Genomic DNA, 21717 nt, shown 5'->3' with positions numbered 1-21717 from the left:
AAGTTACTAACAATATGTCACTTTTCCTCAATGTTCTGTTTTGTGAAGTTGATTGACCTTTTTATTAAAAACCAATACTGACTAACATCCTGCTACGATAAACAGTCACACTTATTACAGGCAACTGTAAAATTTAAATATAAATAGAACGACTGTGTTTATTACTGTTATATCTACTATTCCACTTCATCCAAATCCAATATTCAGTTACTCAGTGTTCTATTAAATGTAGTAGTCAGATTTTTAATATGCTTCTAAGATTGACATTCTGATATGTCCAGTGCACAAAAAATAAAGCTCAGATAGAGTCAGGCCTTCCAATACAGAGCACAGCTCTTTAGAAACAGTGCTCTTCTCCTGCCCAATGAACACCGTGGATTAAAGAGCATGTTTTGGATCTCTGACACGTGCAGAAGTCAAATCGTCCTCCAGCAATTCTGCCCTATTAAAAACAATTGCTAGGGTGGTGAAACACTCAGACAACTTGTGGTTTGTCCTGCTAACATTGCTGCTTGTTATGGGAACGGGTGCCTGGGCAAAAGACACTCACTGCAAAAAAAGCTTTTTTGCAAAAATCAATGTCACTACTGTACAAACACCTTAGCAACTGAAATATGATGTGCCCACATAAGCATTTTGAAATTGAACACACTTTTTTATTGCAGGTGTAAAATGTAGTAGTATCTTATAACCTTTAGCATTCCAGTAAAAACAGATTTGCCTTTACCAGTCCCCTTTAAAGAGAGTGAAAACTTTAGAGGACTGCTCTTACTCCCTTTTGACTTCCATGGGAGTAAGATAGGTATGTAAATTGGTGCTGGTCAATCCTCAGTAGCCTGATTGATCGATTGTAGCCTTATCCTAAATTACATAAGTGCTGACTTCTAGTTTTCCTGGAGGAACGGGGGAGTTGCTCCACCCCCTCCCCTGAGGTGCCTGCCGCAAGCCCCTCCCAGAGCCACCAAACAGCTGTTTGGCAGTGGCTGCCGATCAGTTCTTTGGCAGTGCCCCCGATTAGCTCATTGGGCATGCCGTCAAACAGCTGTGGCTGGTGGGTACTGAGCACTCACTTTATTTTTTTTCTGTGGGTGCTCAGCCTATGGTAGATTATAATGTCCTTCTACAGTTGAGAGCTCCTTGAAAATCTTGGTCTTTAAAAGAATAAGCTGTACCTTTTAAAGCTGTATTCAGGTACACTGCAAAAAATGTGATGCTTTGAACCTGCAGGACGTTAACACAGATTTTATGCAAATGTTTTGGAATTCTTCCTGAAGCCAGATCGTATCTCTGGTAACTAGAGTCAGACTAAAATGAACTTTGTCAAAAACAATGTGACTAAGAATACGTTGATTTAACTTCTTGTTCTAAGTTTCAAAACAGAAGTGATTGTATCCAAACCAAATGTAGTAGGGTCTTGGAGAAAACCACAATGTGTTGCTGCCATCTTAAATTAAGACAGAATGCCAAAGCAAGATTGACTTCAGTCATTCTGGATTAGCTGTATTTTATTTCTGGATTTCCACAAATTCCAGTTGCAGGGTCAAACAAAAAAAACCCCAAAAGATTAATCTTTCATGTGAGCTGAAATAGCAGTTTATGTAACTGGTTCAATAGGCTTGTCCCCCAAAAACACTTGAGCACTTCAGGGCAGGTACTATCTGTCTTTGTGTATTATACAGCACCTACTACACTATCCGTGCCAAGCAAATAGGGTAATGTCTTCCCTGTTTTATTGTAAGCATTCGTTCTGATCCTGGGAAGGCTCCTTTAAGTGGTAACGTCTATGAAACTTATGGGTTCAAACCCTTCCTACTCTGAAAGATTTGTTAAGATTCCATCTTCCACGCATGTACAGGGCCTACAATGGGGGCAGCACCAAGTACAGTGTTGTTTGTAATTGGGTCATGATCCGCTTCTGTGACCTGGCTACAGCAAGCACAGTTGAATTGTCCATGCAGCAGCGTTTCTTACACCACTGTGTAACTGTGTTTTCCGGGAGAACCTGGGCAGCCTGCAGGAAATGCACATGAGGCAACATCCCAGGATATGTGATGGAGTACCTGCCATATCGTTTAGACAAACTGCTATGGGGTCCTGTCTAACCTGGAAAGTACATACTGGAAAATTTAGTTGCTGGAAGATGGCCATGTGCCAGCCTGTTGCTGATGAAGGCAGCACATTGTTATTCATGTGGTTACCATGTTAAATACAGTTTCTGCAATTTTTGCCAGACACCCATTGGCTAGAACAGTGTTTCTCAACCAGGGCTACACGTGCCAGGGGTGCAAGTGCTGGAGGAACCAACTAGGGGCAGAGCTCTTCTTGACTTACTGCTCACACACAAAGAAGAATTAGTAGGGGAATCGAAAGTGGATGGGAACCTGGGAGGCAGTGACCACGAGATGGTCGAGTTCAGGATCCTGACACAAGGAAGAAAGGAGAGCGGCAGAATATGGACCCTGGACTTCAGAAAAGCAGACTTTGGCTCCCTCAGGGAACTGATGGGCAGGATCCCCTGGGAGAATAACATGAGGGGGAAAGGAGTCCAGGACAACTGGCTGTATTTTAAAGAATCCTTACTGAGGTTGCAGGAACAAACCATCCCGATGTGTAGAAAGAATAGTAAATATGGCAGGCTATCAACTTGGCTTAACAGTGAAATCCTTGCTGATCTTAAACACAAAAAAGAAGCTTACAAGAAGTGGAAGATGGGACAAATGACCAGGGAGGAGTATAAAATTATTGCTCAGCCACGCAGGAGTGAAATCAGGAAGGCCAAATCGCACCTGGAGTTGCAGCTAGCAAGAGATGTTAAGAGTAACAAGAAAGGTTTCTTCAGGTATGTTAGCAACAAGAAGAAGGTCAAGGAACATGTGGGGGAGGCAACCTAATGACAGAGGATGTGGAAAAAGCTAATGTACTCCATGCTTTTTTTTTTTTTTTTTTTTGCCTGTGTCTTCACAAACAAGGTCAGCTCCCAGACTGCTGCACTGGGCAGCACAGCATGAGGAGGAGGTAACCAGCCCTCTGTGGAGAAAGAAGTGGTTCACCACTATTTAGAAAAGCTGGACGAGCACAAGTTCATGTGACCGGATGCACTGCATCTGAGGGTGCTAAAGGAGTTGGCGGATGTGATTGCAGAACCATTGGCCATTATCTTTGAAAACTCATGGCAATCGGGAGAGGTCCTGGAAGACTGGAAAAAGGCGAATGTAGGGCCCATCTTTAAAAAAGGGAAGGAGGAGGATCCAGGGAACTACAGGCCAGTCAGCCTCACCTCAGTCCCTGGAAAAATCATGGAGCAGGTCCTCAAGGAATCCATTCTGAAGCACTTAGAGGAGAGGAAAGTGATCAGAACAGTCAGCATGGATTCATCAAGGGCAAGTTATGCCTGACCAACCTAATTGCCTTCTATGACGAGATAACTGGCTCTGTGGATGAGGGGAAAGCAGTGGACATGTTATTCATTGACCTTTAGCAAAGCTTTTGATACGGTCTCCCACAGTATTCTTGCCAGCAAGTTAAAGAAGTACAGGCTGGATGAATGGACTATAAGGTGGATAGAAAGCTGGCTAGATCGTCGGGCTCAAAGGGTCTGGATCAATGGCTCCACATCTAGTTGGTAGCTGGTATCAAGCGGAGCGCCCCAAGGGTTGGTCCTGGGGCCAGTTTTGTTCAATATCTTCAATGATCTGGAGGATTGTGTGGATTGCACCCTCAGCAAGTTTGTAGATGACACTAAACTGGGAGGAGAGGTAGATATGCTGGAGGGCAGGGATAGGATACAGAGGGACCTAGACAAATTAGAGGATTGAGCCAAAAGAAACCTGATGAGGTTCAACAAGGACAAGTGCAGAGCCCTGCACTTAGGATGGAAGAATCCCCATGCATTGCTACAGACTAGGGACCGAATGGCTGGGCAGCAGTTCTGCAGAAAAGGACCTAGGGGTTACAGTAGATGAGAAGCTGGATAGGAGTCAATAGAGTTTCCTTGTTGCCAAGAAGGGTAATGTCATTTTGGGCTGTGTAAGTAGTGGCATTGCCAACAGATAGAGGGACGTGATCATTCCCCTCTATTTGACATTGGTGAGGTCTCATCTGGAGTACTGTGTCCAGTTTTGTGCCCCATGCTACAAAAAGGATGTGGATGAATTGGAGAGAGTCCAGCGGAAGGCAACAAAAATGATTAGGGGACTGGAGCACATGACTTAAGAGGAGAGGCTGAGGGAACTGGGATTGTTTAGTCTGCAAAAGAGAAGAATGAGGGGGGATTTGATAGCTGCTTTCAACTACCTGAAGGGGGGTTCTAAAGAGGATGGATCTAGACCAGTGGTTCCCAAACTTTAACAGCCTGTGAAGCCCTTTCACTAAATCGTGAAATCTCATTAACCCCCTCCTAAAAATTAATATTTCCAGGGATTTAAGTTTAAATTTCCTCTGCACTCCGTGAGGCTCCTGCTGCTGGACCCTGTTGACCGCCCCGGTCAACTGAGCTCCACTGAGCTTGGGCTGCAGGCCCCGCTAACTGCTGAGGCTTGGGCTGCCAGCCCCAACTGCCCGGCCCCGCTCTCCCTGGGGCTCGGGCTGTCTGCCCTGCAACCGGGTCCCACCTGCTGCCTCCAATGCCCGGGGTCCTCTGGCCGCCATTAGTGAAATTTTTCTGATGAACCCCAGTTTGGGAACCACTGATCTAGCCTGTTCTCAGTGGTAGCAGATGACCGAACGAGGAGTAATGGTCTCAAGTTGCAGTGGGGGAGGTTTAGGTTGGATGTTAGGAAAAACTTTTTCACTAGGAGGGTGGTGAAGCACTGGAATGGGTTACCTAGGGAGGTGGTGGAATCTCCTTCCTTGACAAAGCCCTGGCTGGGATGATTTAGTTGGGGATTGGTCCTGCTTTGAGCAGGGGGTTGGACTAGATGGCCTCCTGAGGTCCCTTCCAACCCTGATATTCTACGATCTACATATTTGCCTAGTTTTACAACAGGCTACATGAAAAGCACTAGCAAAGTCAATACAAACTAAAATCTCATACACACAATAACTTGTTTATGTCCTGCTCTTTGTGTCATATCAGTGTTTCTCAACCTGGGGAGGGGGTGGGGGGAGGGTTTGGTTTATTTTATAATTATATGATAAAATGAGAGCAATTTTTCAGTAACTGTGTGCTGTGAAACTTTTGTATTTTTATGTCTGATTTTGTAAGTAAGCAGTCTTTAATTGAGGTGAAACTTGGTACGCAAGACAGATCAGTCTCTTGAGAGGGGTACAGTAGTCTAGAAAAGTTGAGAACCATTGGGCTATACTAGCATGTATCTAGAGCCCAATCTGGTAATCTTGCACATCACTACTCATCTTTTTTCAGTCTTTGGTCTCCTTCCTGCAAAACTGGGACAAACCTCTTTAGTGAGGACCTTCAACAGCGGGACCTTTTAAGAATGCCCCTGAAAACTAATACTGAGGACTTGCTTACAGCCTAAATAGAACTGAAACTGATGGAGGGACTTCAGTGTTTGTGTTTGTTTGTCCCAGGATATTAGAGACACAAGGTGGGTGAGGTAGTATCTTCTATTGGACCAACTTCTCTTGGTGACAGAGAGAAGCTTTCAAGCTACACAAGGCTCTTCTTCAGCACAGGCCCCAAAGATAATTTATTTCATGCATGCAGTTACCACTTGCCTTCCTCAGTGGTCCCTTGTAATTCCTTTTTAATAGACTTGGTGTGTCTCTCTCACATCTAGCCTGTGGTTTAAAAAACAAAAAATGTAAATTCTTCCCTAGGAATATAATTAAGGACAACCAGGCTAAAGACCTTCCATGCTTCCTACCCCTACTGAATGCAAACCTCAGAATACAGGGTTAAACCTGATCCCTGCAGAATTTCTTCAGGCTCACTTCGTTAGGAATGTGTAAGAGAAGGTGGGTGTGGCACTCAAATCCCATAGCTATCCTGCCTGAAGACATCTCTCCTGCTTCCACCCTACACAGTTGTTCCCAATTACCAGTCAGGTTTGGTCAGATGTGAGCCTCAAATGACTGGCAGTTATTTGTGCTATAAACATAGGATTAAAAAGGCTCTGGTAGAGTGTAAGAGAGGGTTTAATTGAGTTTGTAACCAGTTAGGGTGTGTCTTCACTGGAGACTTAACTCAGGCTCTCACCTGGGTTTTATCTCAAATCTCCCTACCATCCACACAGAAAAACCTCTGATCCAGATTTGAAGATGGTTTAAATCTGGCTAGCTGTGATAGCTGCCAGGGGGCTAGGACAGCTTAGAGTCCAGGCTTCACTTTAACTCAGGCTGAATCCCACCCATTTTGCAATGAGGATGCAGACTCCTCCAGTGCTTTCCCACAATTCCCCTCGCCCCTAAAGGACAGACAAGTTCCCTTGCAATTGACTGGGAAAGAATCCTAGAACATCTCAGCACAAAGAACCATAGGGTATGCACCCAGATACACCCATAAGAGGCAACCTTCACACTCAGGCTAAGCTTATTCCAGTGCTCAGGCCTGGGTGCCAATCAGCTGGGTTAGCTGTGCAATGAAGACATACCCCAAGTGGCATGGTTGGCTGTAAAGGTGGCTTATATCCATATGGTTCAATCTGTTAGTAAATGTCAGTTAAGTTCTTGCTGCTGCTTGAGGCCTAAGCTAGTTTGGTTGCTTTCCTGCAATCGGTTTGGTGAACTGGCGTTTATTTGCTTTCGGCATTGGTGATAAAACACTAACTGTGTATGTGGTTTATGGCTGGCCCTCTTCATCAGAGCTGTCTGTGTAGCAGGACTTCTAGAGTGTATCGCCCCACATGCTTCTTGCACCATGCTATGAGTATGTCCTCCTGCTGCTCTGTTCCACGCTGAAGCAGTGTGGCATAGCTGTTCATGCTTGTGTTGCCAAACTGTTTGTTTCAGTGCTTTCTGGGCTTAGTTCAGCCACACTTGAAAGAGAGGAGCTGCTATGAGAACACAACTCAGACTGGTTACAAAAGCTGAGTTGAACTTCTGGTGTCGACAGGGCCTACATTCCACCTTGATGCAACAATAAATAGAACTGTTAGCAAAAGTGAAGGCTTTCATTCAGTGTAACTTATTGATTGAGCCTAAGAGTCCCAGTCATGGACCAGGAACCTGTTGTGCTAGGCGCTGTACAAACATAGATCAGAAATACAGTCCCTGCCCCCAAAGAGCTTACAGTCTAAGTAGAAGGCAAGAGATGGATACACACAAGATGGGGGGAGTACAAGTAAACAATCAGGCAGTACTGGTCAGCATGATAGGCAGTGGTCTCAGGATACATGAGGTTTGGCTTTACCCAGTACCCAATTATAATGTATTCATTTCTACCAGACTTTTTACTAGACACTACAAAATCATTAGCCCCTCCCACTCGTTCCACTAAATATCCATTTGCTGAAAGCTGATTTTTGCCACTAGCTCCACAATATGGTAAGTGTAATTTATTAGGTAATAGATGGATAGATTTTTATGGCCACAATCAATTATTTGGATGAGGCTGCCACTTCTACATGATCAACTTAGACCATGCAAATGCATAGTTGAAATACTCAGACTAAAAATTCTCACACATGAAGAAAACCAGTCTCCTCCTTATTTATATTCCCATGCTGTATCCGTCTCCATGGTATCTGCGTACCTTCCAGTGTTAAGTCAAATAAGGAGAAAATTAAGGAGACTTGGCCATGTAGAGCGTGTGGTAGGGGTGTGGTGTCTTGTTTTTGTTTTGATTTTTGTGTAAGTTCATGTTCCTTTATTCTGTTTGGGGAGACAGAGCCAAAGAAGCGCTCCCAAGGAGGAAGGAAGGGGAAAAGTCAGTCTTCTCAGCATTCTTTCCTTGCTCAGCTGAAGGCTGACAGAGCTGGAGTTCAAGTACCTTATGTGACCTTATTCTTCAGGTCCTTTGCTAAAGAGGGAAGTGAAAGCCTCATATTTCTGATGTTTGTATGGATGGGGGGAGAAGGAAAACTTCTTAAATATTTTGTGTGTAGACGGGAGGGGAGTGGCTTTGTATTTCAATGTGTTTGTATTTCAGTAGCTCCTAGAGGGAACCAAAGAAGTTTGGGGGCTCCCATTGTCGTAGGCACTGCACACAGACACAGTGAGACTGGCCCTGCCTTGACGAGCATACAGCCTAAGTAGACAGACATTGGGAAAGAAAACCGGTGCAGTGACTTACCCAGGGTCATCCAGCAGATTAGGGGCAGAGCAGCTGGAAATAGAACCCAGTCTCCTGACTCCTACTCTATGGTCCTGTGCACTAAACCATGCTGCCTCCAAACGCATGAGCCACGACTGCTTGAGCTAATGCAGGGGTTCTCAAACTTTTGTACTGGTGACTCCTTTCACACAGAGAGCCTCCTAGTGCGCCCCCCCCCTTATAAATTAAAAACACTTTAAAATATTTTTAATACCATTATAAATGCTGGAGGCGAAGCAGGGCTTGGGATGGAGGCTGACAGTTCATAACCCTCGTGTAAGAACCTTGTGACCCCCCCCGAGGGGTCCCGACCCCCAATTTGAGAACCCCTGAGCTAAAGGATTAGTTCCACCATAGCATTTGAGAGTCACCATTGCAGGTGGTCATTAAGGAATGAAGCAGCATTCTGAACATTCATAGAATGGAACACAGTTTGAAAAATAACCCTTTACGGTGTTACTCTTCTGTTTCTCTCAACATGGAGAGATGATGCCCATCATGGCACACATACCATTTAGGGGCCTATTCATTACTGTTGGTAATGTGAAGTTCAGCGTATTTAAAAACTGAACTCTGGACTAATTTCTGATATGAATAAGAGTAGGACTTTCAAGAATGCTCAGTAATGGCCGGCTTCTGCCCTCATTCAAGTCAGTGGGTGCAGACTCCCATTCAAGTCCACAATAAAACTCCCTTTGACTTTAACGGGGGCAGAATTAGGCCATCACTGACTGACTAGCTGTTGTCTGTGCAGTGTACAGCATAAGCTGAAGCCCAGGTTGTTTTTCTTTCTGTATCTGAGATCCTGCTTCATGAGAAGTAGGCGGTTAACGTAATTCATGTTTATTGCTAAATGTTGGTCTTTGAAGGGGTTGTAAGTCTTATTAGAGAGAATTGTCCAAACTCACAGCTAGCAATAAACCTTTAAGGTCAGGCAGGGAAATAGCACTTAGTGCTTCATTTTTTTCACTCTCCCATAAATGTTTTGAGTGGAGCATTTTAAACTAGTGTGTGTTTGTGTTGGTTGGTTGCTTGCTTTTGCAGCCTATGTTGCTCATGGTGAGAAATAAGCTACGTTTGGGTCAAGAAGCTGTGAGTCAGAAACAGAGCTTTCATTTCTCTGTCCATAAACTACACACATTTTCAGAGCTCTTGGCCTTTTCCACTTTGGTGGCTATTTTATTGTTCTTGGCATTCCTTTATTATGGAAATGGACCAGAGTTCCTATGTAGCTTAGTTTGGGTACTTTTTGCTGTTTGTAATTGCAGATAGTCAAGCTAATGGCTGGCTGATCTTTAGAAGGATCTTAGGACAGGATACATTGTTTGAAAAGCAAACATTTGCAATTCTCTCTGTTTTGTTAGTCATTGGTAGCCCTGTCAGACTAAATTATCTTTAATCCCCTTTGTTCCTCCTCCCACTTCAACTTCTGCAATATCAGTTGGAATACTTGCACTAGGTAAGTAGGTCAAAGTACATTACTGTAATTCATTGTTCAATAAACTAACAATTCTAATAAATAGATTAGTTTTCTCTAACGAAGGATTGTTCTGGTGGTGGCTCTCAGTGGAGTCTCAGTTCTAGTTTCTCTTTGTCTGATGTGCTAACTCTAACATTTGCTTTTATCTTAGTCATCTTGAACTATCTGCTTTGCTATCTTTAAAAGCAGTTAGAATTCAAGTTCCTGGAAGATACAGGGGGAAAGGGAGGCTATCTGGAAAAAGTCTTCATGGTTGAATACAATGAAGTATTCAGTCTTCAAGTTGTGCGCTACTGTGAAATCTATTATTACAGTGATACTGTTTATCAGCTTCATTAGGGAGGATGAATAGTCTGTCATCTGCAGAAGCTTTTTTCTCTGAAAGGAACCCTTTGGCAGTAGTGCTGCAGTCTTTGTATATCCCAGTGTAACTTAATCTACCAAATTACTACAATACTTACCACTAACCTTTTAAAAAACAAACCCTTCATTACCTCTTAAAATTTGTGGAGTTCTCCTCAGCAACTTCCCTTCTCTTACTGCTTCCTGTGGTGTCCCCTTATAGTGGTGTTGTCTGAATTTAGACTTACGCTTACTGCAGTGTAGCTGTAGCCATGTTGGTCCCAGGGCTTGAGAGGCAAGGTGGGCGAGGGGAATGTCTTTTATTGGACCAACTTCTGTTGGTGAAAGAGACAAGCTTTCGAGCTACATCCAGCTGCCTGAAGAAGAGCTCTGTGTACTTCAAAAGCATGATGTTCCATTGATGTTCCATTGAAATCAGCAGGGCTTTGCATACACACAAAGATCTACATGCGTGGATCAGCTTGTGGGATCGTGACCTTAGACAATAATCTGTTTAGAGTAGGAAATCTGCATTTATCTCTATAGCACCATAAACGTACATGGTGCCTAACAAGTAGTAGTGAAACAAATCTGGATCAATTGACACTTAATCAACAATATGTTGGTCCACAACGCTGCTATTTTTGGATTCAAATAATCCTGAATTTGTGGAATAGAAGGTGTGGCTAACTCTAATTGCAATCGGAAAATGTTTTGTTCTTGTCACTTGAGTTTAACATGTCGGTAATCGGTTCCACCTAAACTGGTGGCATGTAATACTCATCTGAATCTAGCAGAAAAGAATGTGCAGTCAGCTTCTTTCCACTAAAAACACTGCCATGTACTCATTTGTATTAACCTGCATTAGTGTGAGTAACATTTTAAACTACGCATCAGTGGAAGTAACATGCCACTCAAACTTGGAAACTTGAACAGCATTTTTGACTCCATTGAAATTGGATCTATTTTGTTTTGGCTTTTGTGCATTTGGATGGGTAGTCTGAATTGAAATCTAAACTAGACCTAGCTGTTCATATTCTAAACAAGCAGCTTAATTTGTTGTTGTTTTTTGGACTAAATAAGCATTTAAATTAGCATTGGGGCTAGGCCGTGATCAAAGGACAGGATTTTTCAAAAGCACTTAAGTAATTTTAGGAGCACAGTCCCTACCAAAGTTGTTCATTTCCCCTGCTTCAGGATCAACAATATTATTTCAGACCTGCGTTAACGTTATCATTGGGCTGTCTTAACTATAGAACAAAGACATTTGAGTTGGAGTGACTTGTACAGAGCAAGTTGTCTTAACCAGGAGCTTCATTTAATTAAACAAAAAGAATTCTTGGATTTTGAAGAACCAATTGTGTGTGGGGTAGGGGAGGACCCTTTATTGCAGGGGTCTCAAAGTCCTGGCCTGCGGGCCACCTGCGGCCCGAGAACCTCCCCACTGCGGCCCGCGGAAACTTTTTAAAGTTCTTTCATCCAGCCCTTGTGGCTACCGGCTGAAGTGGGGGCCGGAGGGGAGCCCGCAGGAGAGATTCACGTGCCCCTCCCCCCAACGTTGCTCCATCCTGCTGCTGCTCCTGGGACCCTCCCAGGGGTTGCACTCTGCAATGTGTCATTCACCCTGGGCAGCTCAGCTCCCTGGAAGCGGTTCCCTATCCCTGCTGTTGCGGAGGAGCGACCCAGGCTGCCGGCTGTCTGCTGCAGGCACTGCCTCCCACAGCTCCTATTGGCTGGGGGAGAGGGACAGAGAAACCATCACTAGTCCCCGGTCAGAGTCAGCGGGGGGTGGCATGAGGCCAAGGGAGCGAGGGAAAAGGGTGGGAAACGGGCTGGGAGGTGGCATGAACACCATCTTCAGTGACGTTATTGGCCAGCTGGGAGTATTTGAGGACTGGCACTGGCCCTAAGGTAAATTGAGTTTGAGACCCCTGATTCAGTGGGTGTTTTTTGAGCCTGTACTGATTGACTGTGATTCTGGTTGACAGTCATAGTCAAAAAGAAACTTGACTGAAAAACCTTGACTTATTAGAGATGGGCTTGAGTTTGAGTACAGATCAAAACTTCCCCCGAAGTTCAGGGTTGAGGCTCTTTTTAACGCCTACAGAACTAAAATGGGCAGATGCTTTCTTGAGTGTCTGTTTTACCATACTCCCTTAGAAGCCTGGAGACACACTTTCATTTTTTGAAACTGAAGTCTAGTTGAACTGTGCTGTTTTGGTGAAGCCAAAATGTTTCAAGGAGCCATGTTGACAAAAACTCTGTTGAAATCTCTCTCCTTAGCTTAGCGGTTAGGGCACTGGCCTGGGATAGTAGGAGACCAGGTTCAGTCTCTGTTCTGTCTGATCCAGAGTGATCAGGAATGAAAAGCTCTGCTCAGTCAGGCAGAGCAGGGATTTGAATGTGGATCTCCCACATCCCAGGCGGTGCCCTCCCCACCAGGCTACATACGTGCTCATGCCCTCCTTCCCCAATTGAAAAGCTCAGGTTTTGATCTGAAACCCGACATTTTGACACAATTCCGCTTATGCAAAAACATTGGAAAAGTTTTTTGTATTCGTTCCAGTGGGGAACAGAAACACTTGGAAACTTTGGAATTGTCCTCTGGCCAGCTTTACTGATCAACCTATGTTACAAAGAGAGAGTCTGGTTTCAGTGGGCCTGGCGGGCAACGGGAGGGAAGATGAGGGTAAATCCTTAGGGCTCTGTCAGATATTTCTTGGGGTGGCAGAGAAGGGATGAATCTGCAAGTGGGCCTGAAGTGATTGTTCATGCTTACAGCTTCAAGTTAGGTTGTCTTCTATACCAGGACATCCATTTGGCCTCTCTCTAAACATTGAATGCAATAGCACTCTGCTGGTATTTAAATCCTTGTGGAAAAATCCAATAGAATTTGAATAGTGATGAAACCAATCAAGCTCTACAGAAATTACTCTTAAAAACAAAAACCACAACCCCCCCCCCCCCCCCCGCCCCATAAAATGCAGTGGAAAATCCTCATTTAGAATTCTAGAGATTGATATCTTTGTGCAGAATTTTTAGTCGAATCTTAAGCCTCCCTTGTGCCTTCCCAATCCTGAACTGGTTCAAGAGCTAGAATGGCTGCCAGTGTAACTTATGCAGTCCTACAGAACTACGTTATAGCAGCCTGTAACCAGCTGCCCAGAGGCAGTAAAACTGACTGGAATAGCCTCATGCTGTGGCCATGCCCTTCCTGCCAGAGGACACCCTCTACACCAGGGCTTGTGAGGAGTCCTCCAAAGGCAGTCTGCAGTTCAGGCTCTGAGGAATTTTTGCCTGCTGGATATGACTTTTAAAACCCCTTTATGCCACTCTGGCCCCTTTACCCACTGTGCAGGTACAAGGGTAAGAATCCCACTTAAAATTTTTTAAACTATGTAACAACCCCATAGATAGATACATAAAAGTGAAAGTATATTGGATGTCCAGTTTCACAATCAGTGAGACTAGTTTCACTTCTGTTTGGTCAGTTCCCCTTTTATGTTCTTAACAATGTCTTCATTTCTGATGTTGCCGAGGAGTATTTATTTGTGTAAGGGTTGTTTTCATTGGTATTTAGGAAGCAAGTGTGGAAAATTTTCTGCTGGGGCCTTAAGTCTTATAACAGCTGTTCTTTATACAATTGTTTTGGGTCAAACTTAAATTAACAGTATTCCTTTCAACTGCTGCCGTGGATCAGGGTGAGAACATGTGAAACTTTGTATGTCCCACAAAAATTGTAGCTCCTTAGCCAGCCATAAAAATTGATTTAATGGAGTGGCAGAATTCAAAACCCTGTAACGACTCACTTGGAATCTGAAGAACTTTTACTCCTGGGACTTGAATACCAAGAAACTATAGTGCAGTGGTTCTCAGTTTTGTGCTGGTGACGCCTTTCACACAGCAAGCCTCTGAGTGCGACCCCCCCATAAATTTAAAAACACTTTTATGTATTTAACACCATTATAAATGCTGGAGGCAAAGCGGGGTTTGGGGTGGAGGCTGACAGCTTGTGACCCCTGATGTAATAACCTCACAACCCCATGTGGGGTCCCAACCCCCAGTATGAGAACCCCTGCTATAGAGCATGTAGAAATTGATGATGTCCCTTTTTAATGAAAGACTGTACTCTGTACAACACTTACCTCTACACGTCTTGTGTGGGGTTTGTTTGTTTTTGTTGTTTAAATTCATTGTGCTGTTGATGGGGAAATGTCAAGGATTTTTTTAAATGACTTCAAACAGCTGACTAGCTATTTTTGAAGTTGGATGTGAAGAATGTTTCTCTACTTTGGTTTGAGAAGAGTAATTTTAGGGACACCAGAGATGCTGCTGTTGAACAGTTGAACTTAAATGTCAGTTCTAGTAAAATCTTGCTTTATTAGCTCTAGTGGAAATGTATTATTTTTTTACAAAAAGTAACATTTTTTAAACTGACTCTTTTAAGAAGCTTGTAAACAAGCATTGATTTGTAATAGGGATAACATTTTTACAAAGTAGTCTGTTCTAGCATAATACAAATCTGGTTGCAAGAGTATAATCTGGGAACTGTAGACTTGGAAGGACACAGTCCAGCCATGTTCAGTGTAGGGGAGAGGAAAACAACAAACGCTCTATTAAATTGCACAACCTGATTATTTAATTGTAGCATTGTCCACTCACGTCCTTTCTGTTTCCCGTTGTAGTTTGGGGCAGAATTCCGAAGATTCTCTCTGGATCGTTACAAGCCGGGAAAGTTTGAAGACTTCTACAAGCTCATTCTTCACATCCACCACATATCCAGCATGGAGGTGATGATTGGATATGCTGATGTTCATGGGGACCTTCTTCCTATTAATAATGATGATAACTTCTTCAAGGCTGTTTCGAGTGCAAACCCGCTGCTCAGAGTTTTTATACAAAGACAAGGTAAAATCTTCACATTTATTAAGTCTTCAGAGCCCTGGGTTATCTAATCCTTTATTAGTGCTAGTAATCACATTGCAGTAATGCCCAATGGCTGCGGAGGGATGGGGTCTGCACATACGTAGAGGAGACAATCCCTACGCCAGAGGTTCTTGTGATCTCAGAGATTTAAAACAGACAAAGAGCCTGTGATGGGGATATACCTGCACCAAGGGTGAGACGCTCCGCCCTGCTGGGTGGTGTAAAAGGGTCAGAGTAGTGTACAAGGACCCTAAAGTCTCCCCTACATGACTTCCCCAGGCACAGGAATGGTGGAGATGGCCATAAGGCAGCCTCCCCCTCAAAAGCCATGGTATGTGGGAAGGTCAGAGGTGGGAGGAGCATGCTGGGGGAAAGACCACAGCACTGTGGCCCATAGGGCAGTCTGGGAAGATGGCTGTAACCTTAGGCAGGCCTGGGGAGGGGAGTCTGTCTCCTCAAAGTTACTCCAGGGACTTCTCTAGTACCCAGAACATCACAGGAATGGGAGGGTGCAAAGATGGTTTAAAAGTCCCCTGAGCCTTCTCTCTCTCCCTGGGCTGCGAGTTTAGTATTGCATGTCTTGGGGGTGTGGCACAGAATCTTGTGCCAATGTACTACTTGTATCACTCTCCTGTGACTTAAAAGGAAACCCAAATGTTGTACCATGCCTAAGTCTTCATCTTCAGATATGTCTTCAAGACTTAGCTGTAGCCGACTGTTTCATGCCCTTATTGAACAGGGGTACATGCGCATCAATCTCTTTTTTGGAAAGATTGAGTTCTGACGCTAATTGGAGGCTTGCTTAGTGTGTAGGCGTGGCTTTAAGGGCAGATCACTGAATTAAGGTGATCTGCTGTGTGTCTTCAGATGTGGTGTTTTTACTAACCTCTTACTAGAGGTCAAGCAAGCTGGACGCAGAGATGCGTAAACATCGGGATGATGTCAGGGTTATTCTCAATGGTTTTCATATGTTTGAGTAAGATTAGTCTAATGTGACACAGCACTTTATTCATCCAAGTTTTTTGATGGGGAAATGAATATTAAAAATACTGAAGTTTTCAGTATTTTAAGTGAAAACAAGAGAATTGCATAACTGAAATCAAAGCAGTTCTTTAAAGATTCAGTTTTTGCCAGTAACTCAAGAGCAGTATGACTTCAACCCTTCTTCTCTACTTCAGTTTTAAATCTTGCTTTAAATGTTGTGAGCTGCAACACATGATTTCATTGTTTGCTCAGATCTGGCAATTTAATAGTTTAACAGACTGCCACCCTCCTCCCCCATAGTTTAATTGCAGGTAGTAGTGTAGAGCACAAGGTTGGAAGTCAAAACTTCTGTGACTTGTTGCTGGCTTTGTCGCTGACTTGCTCTGTGACTTCAGGTCACTCTGGGCCAGATTCTCCACTACCTAGGATCTTGTATATTCACTTACACTCACTCACATGGATGTAAATAAATACACTAGAAGCCAAGCAGTGGCAAGCCCAGAGTGGTTTCTTCAGTTCATACATGTGTAAAATAAGAGTGTGTGGGGAAGGGATGAGTGTGAAAGCTCTTGATTGTTGCTTACCTTCCCTCTCCCCCTCCTGCCCCCCCCCCATCACTGAAGCTGGACGGGAGATCTGTTACATCTTCCTTCTACAATGCACATTTGGTTCCTAGGCTGTTAGATCTGTGTGGTCATGTGAACACCACTGGTGGGCCAAGTCATAAGAAACCACTTCTGTGGCTTTGTCATGCCTATGTCAGTTCAAGTTTATTCACACATCTCTAGATCAGTCCTGTTCAAAGAGCAGCAGTCCGTGCTTAGCTTAGATATATGCTGCTGAAAGCACTGTGTTTAACTGAACTTGGTCATTGCATCAGTAGATCTGTAGGGCATCACTGCTCCAGTGATTTATTAATCAAAAAAGTAGTCAAGTGGGGAAAATGATGCCTCAACTTCTGCTCTTCAGTGTAAAAGCAAAGTCTCCGGCTGTGCTAACCTCTTAGTCCAGGGGTGGCCAACCTGTGGCTCCGGAGCCACATGCGGCTCTTCAGAAGTTAATATGCGGCTCCTTGTATAAGCACCGACTCCGGGCCTGGAGCTACAGGCATCCCCTTTCCAATGTGCAAGGGGGTGCTCACTGCTCAACCCCTGGCTCTGCCCCAGGCCCTGCCTCCTGCACACCATGAAACAGCTGATCAGGCGATGCAGGGAAAGAGGGGGAGGTGCTGATTGGGGGGGCTGCCAGTGGGTGGGAGTCGCTGGGAGCAGGGTGGGGGAGCTGATGGGGAGGCGGGGGGCTGCTGATATATTACTGTGGCTCTTTGGCAATGTACATTGTTATATTGTGTGTCCTTCTCAGGCTCAGTTTGTCTCCCCTGTCTTAGTCAATTGTCTCTTCCAAAGGGATGTGAGTGGGTGCTTTTATTGAAGGGACACCATCAACTGGAAGTGTAGTTGGTAAAGAATTAAGTCCTTTCAGTTTCTACACCTGCTTCTGAGTCCTCTGCCAGTTTTGGTAGCTTTACGGTTGCACTTTCTTGTTTAAATGTGTTTCTCTCCCCTGTTATGTGAAAGAGCCACACTTAACAAAAGAGGAAATTGACTCTGCAGGGGAAACAGGAAATTGACTATAAGGTCTTACCATTTAGCCACACCTGAAAGTTTGCTCTATGTGCATTTTCACTGAAGCTAAGGTGAGCACAGAGAACTCTGGCTTAGCCTTTTCATACATGAGAATGTAATATAGAGGGATTTTAACCTTAAAATATTGATATTTTAATAATAAAATAATAGATATTTGGTATTTGTGGAAATTTACTACTTGCTTGTGTGCAAGTAAGCAGTTTATCTTTTTTTTTTCCCCCCAGGATAGAGCCTTGAGAAACCCTATGTCAGCCAATACTTAAGGCATCTCCTGAAATGTCTTTTTACTGTTCTTGACACCACCTCTTAATCCTAGAATCATAGAAATGTAGGCTTGGAAGGGACCCTGAGAGGTCCTCTAATCCAACCCCCTGTGCTGAGGCAGGACCAAGGATGATACCTAGACCATCCCTGACGTGTTTGTCCAGCCTATTCTTAAAAAACCTCCAGTGGCAGGATTCCACAACCTCCCTTGGAAGCCTGTTCCAGAGCTTAATTATCATTACAGTTAGAAAACTTTTCCTAATATGTCACCTAAATTTCCCTTGCTGCAGATGAAGCCCATTACTTCTTGTCCTACCTTCAGTGGACTTGAACAATTGATCGCTGCTCTCTTCTTAACAGCCTTTAAGTATCTGAAGACTGTCATCAGGTCCCTTTTTGGTGGTGTTTTTCTTGGTTACCTCAATTATCTCTTACTGTCTTTCACACCCTGCTTTTGGTGGCCTTTCCTCACTCTGTCTGAGGAGTGGCTGGATATGCTTATCTTTAGAGCAATGCTGCTTTTTCGGATGGAGGCCCGCAGTGCAGTGCAGAACCCCTCCATCCTTCTGCTCCTTCTTCAGCACTCCCAGCTCAGGACCCAAACTTGATTTGGGGGGTGGGGGAGGGGAGGAGGGAGCAGTGGGGCGGTCCTTTTTCTTCCCCTTTTGCACTAACAGTGTAGGACCCACACTTCAGCTTTCCCACATCAGGACTCCACTTGGTGCTGATCACTACTACTTCTGCTTAATTGACTGGGAGATAGAAGTTTGTTCGGTTGAGGCCTGAGAAGAAAATATTAGTCTGAAGTGGTGGGGGGGGGGGACATATGACAGCAAATTGGATTTCCTAATTCATTAGAAGCTCAGCATCCTTCCTTTTCTAGCCAAGTGAAAAGTTTAATACACTATATCAGTGACACACAGCTTTTTTTCTTTTGTGTTTATCTGTTTTCCTCATTTACAACTCCGCTATCCCCATTCCCCTGACAAGTGGATGTTTAATACATGAAAACAACTTAATTATTTGTGTGGGCAGAGGGACTTCATATTTCTAATATTCTAGTTTCAAGCTCTACTAGATTTCCATGAGAATTCAATGCAAGAATAAGGTCAGATTAAAAAAACAAATATGTTGTAATTGTTAGTCTTCTCACTTGGCTGCTGAGGCTACGTCAGCTCATTCTTTTCCACCCCCTCAACTTGCTCTACAGTCACTTTACAAACTCATGCTAACATAGCTCGTCCCTGACCAGGGAAACAAGTGTCAGCACCTTGTTAACAAGAAAGATTCTTTCTAATAAGGCACCCAGTCAGCATTCTTGGCATGCTGAAGGTCCCACTCATGTCACAGGGAGTTTGGGGTGCATTCGGAATGCAGGATTGGACTCAAGATTTGAACAGTAGTGCAGAAAGGGCTTTGGGTAATGTATTCTGGCAGACAGTACCAGTCCTCCTTCTAGTTCACTAGGTTCCTAGACGAGTCTTATCTTGAGACTTATCTTATTTTGATACTAGTATGATTTTTTGTAGCAACCCACAAAAGATTTGTACTTGACTAATACAAGTGCAGGTTTTAAACTGGAAAACTGTTACAAATACACAACTTGATCAATTCTCTTTTGACTTACCTTCTGAAGGCATTAGAATCAGGTCCTCAGGATGGTGTAAATCAATGTAGCTCTCTTGACTTCAGTGGCTTGATGCTGTTTTTTGCTAACTGAGGATCTGGTCCCAAGAGTCTATTTACTCAGCAATAATTGTCAAACATATCTCTAAAACTCAATCATATAACAATGCAGGGAGTTTTAGATGTTTGACATCAATTATTGCAGAGTAAATAAACTCTTATTCTGCCCTAGAAAGATACCTGAAAGGAGGTATGTGTGAGAGATAAGAGCTTTCTCTATTGTGTGGGTGATTTGAAATCCCAAATACTGTAGTTTGTGTTACACTTTCGAATACAATAAAAATGAATAAAGCTACAAAGTAAGGCAGAGACCAATCTTGTTGACACTGTAAAAACTTTTTAAAAGTGCATCAATTACTATTCAATTGTTCTAAAAAATATTACCCTTCCATTTGATCAAACATAGAAAAAAATTAATACAATGGACATTACTTTCAAATGAGGTTTTGTTACTATGTCTTCCACATACGCATGCCCACACACCAGCCCCTGCAAATAGCTTGGTACAGTTGGCTGATATACTATATATTCAAACAAGAACAAGCTGCATTGTTACTCTAATGGCAGCCGCCTAAAATTTAACATAATGCCATAAATAAGAAGCTGCAGTTATGGATTTTCTCTGTTATAAATCCAGTGCCTCACTCTAACTCTTCCCTGACTTTTTCAGTGGGGCACAGGGATTGAATGGATGTCTTGGCAGGCAGCTGTAGCTAGGGATGTTGCAATATACACTGATTTTCTTTAACCAAAGAAATTACAATTAGAAATGCTAAACAGGAAATGCAGTGACAACTACCACATCATTCACCCACTAAATATATCCTTGGAACAAACAGTGCATAAAATAAACATGGGAGTGCAGGATGATCTGTTTAATCAAGACACTATATGAAAACACAGTAAATTCAGTGCACCTTGGGCCTAATTCTACTGTTAAACTAGTGGAAATCCAGAGTAATTCCATTGACTTCAGTGGAGGTGCTTGTGATTTTGTGGGTGTGTGAGACTCAGAACTGGTGGCCAGATCTCTCCCGATCCCAGTGAGCCATACGTAAGGCTGCGAGTTTGTCACAGAAGTCACGGATTCTGTGGCTTTTGCAGCAGCTAGTGTACCTGACTCAGGCAGCTCAGGCAGCCCCTGCACCAGGCTCACTGGCCACTGCTGGGGCAGAAGAGTTTGGGTATGGGAGGGAGCCAATGGGAGCTGTGGGGGTGGTGCCCAGAGTGGAGGCAGCGCACAGAGCTACCTGGCTACACTGCCACCTAGCAGCTGAGCGAGGGGGATGTCGCCACTTCCGGGGAGCCCCCTAGGTAAGCACTGCCCAGAGCCTGCCTCCCTCAGTCTGTGCCCCTGCCCCCTCCCACACCTAAACTCTGCTGCTGCTGTGGGGGAGCATGGAGCCAGGTAGGGAGCCTTCTGGCCCCACCAACCGCGCTTCCCCAGGTCGCCCACCCCCCCTCAGGTTTTAGTCATGGGTATTTTTAGGAAAAGTCATGAGCAGGTCAAGGGCCATGAATTTTTGTTTACTGCCCGTGACCTGTCTGTGACTTTTACTAAAAATACCTGTGACTAAAACATAGCCTTATCCATACGTAAAGGAGACCTGGGTGCGATAGGGGGAACAGCTGCCTCTGAAGCAGTCCCCCTTTTTGTTCCTATGCTAGCACAAAACGCTTTTCAGGGACGGGTCATGTGGGGAGGACTGGGTGGCATGCAAATAGCCTACCTCCAGCTCCAGTCTCAGTTTGAGGTTGAATTAACTTTCCTACAGAGCCCCTTTGTACTAAGGAACCCCCTTAAGAAGAGAGGCGCTAAGGTGGGGTGGACAAACTATGATCTGCCGGCCAGATCTGGCCCATGGGCCATTTTAATCTGGCCCTTGAGCTCCTGCTGGGGAGCGGGGTCTGGGGCTTCTCCTGCTCTGGCGCTCCAGCCGGGAAGCAGGGTCAGGGTCCGTTCCGCGTGGCTCCTAGAAGCAGCGGCATGTCCCCCTTCTGGGCTCCTACACGTAGGGGCAGCCGGGAGCTCTGCTCCGCATGCTATCCCTGCCCCAAGTGCTGCCCCCCACAGCTTCCATTGGCTTGGAACCACAGCCAATGGGATCTGTGAGGCAGTGGATGGGGCAACGTGCAGCAGTGCCACCTGGCTGCACCTCTGCGTAGTGCCAGACGGG

At 44.4% G+C, this 21717-nt stretch overlaps 1 protein-coding gene across 1 annotated transcript in view; it reads left to right on the top strand.

Annotated features, from left to right (window-relative positions):
- PARD6G (par-6 family cell polarity regulator gamma) overlaps positions 1-21717 on the top strand; it is a 106076-nt gene that overhangs the window by 6928 nt on the left and 77431 nt on the right. The window contains exon 2 of the mRNA XM_073331840.1: positions 14720-14942. Coding sequence (XP_073187941.1) covers positions 14720-14942 — 223 coding nt within the window. The remainder of the gene's footprint in view (positions 1-14719; positions 14943-21717) is intronic.

This window comes from Lepidochelys kempii, chromosome 2 (genome assembly GCF_965140265.1).
Source record: "Lepidochelys kempii isolate rLepKem1 chromosome 2, rLepKem1.hap2, whole genome shotgun sequence".
Lineage (NCBI taxonomy): Eukaryota > Metazoa > Chordata > Testudines > Cheloniidae > Lepidochelys > Lepidochelys kempii.
Note: the sequence above shows the minus strand (reverse complement) of the source record. Positions and strands in the feature narration are given on the sequence as shown.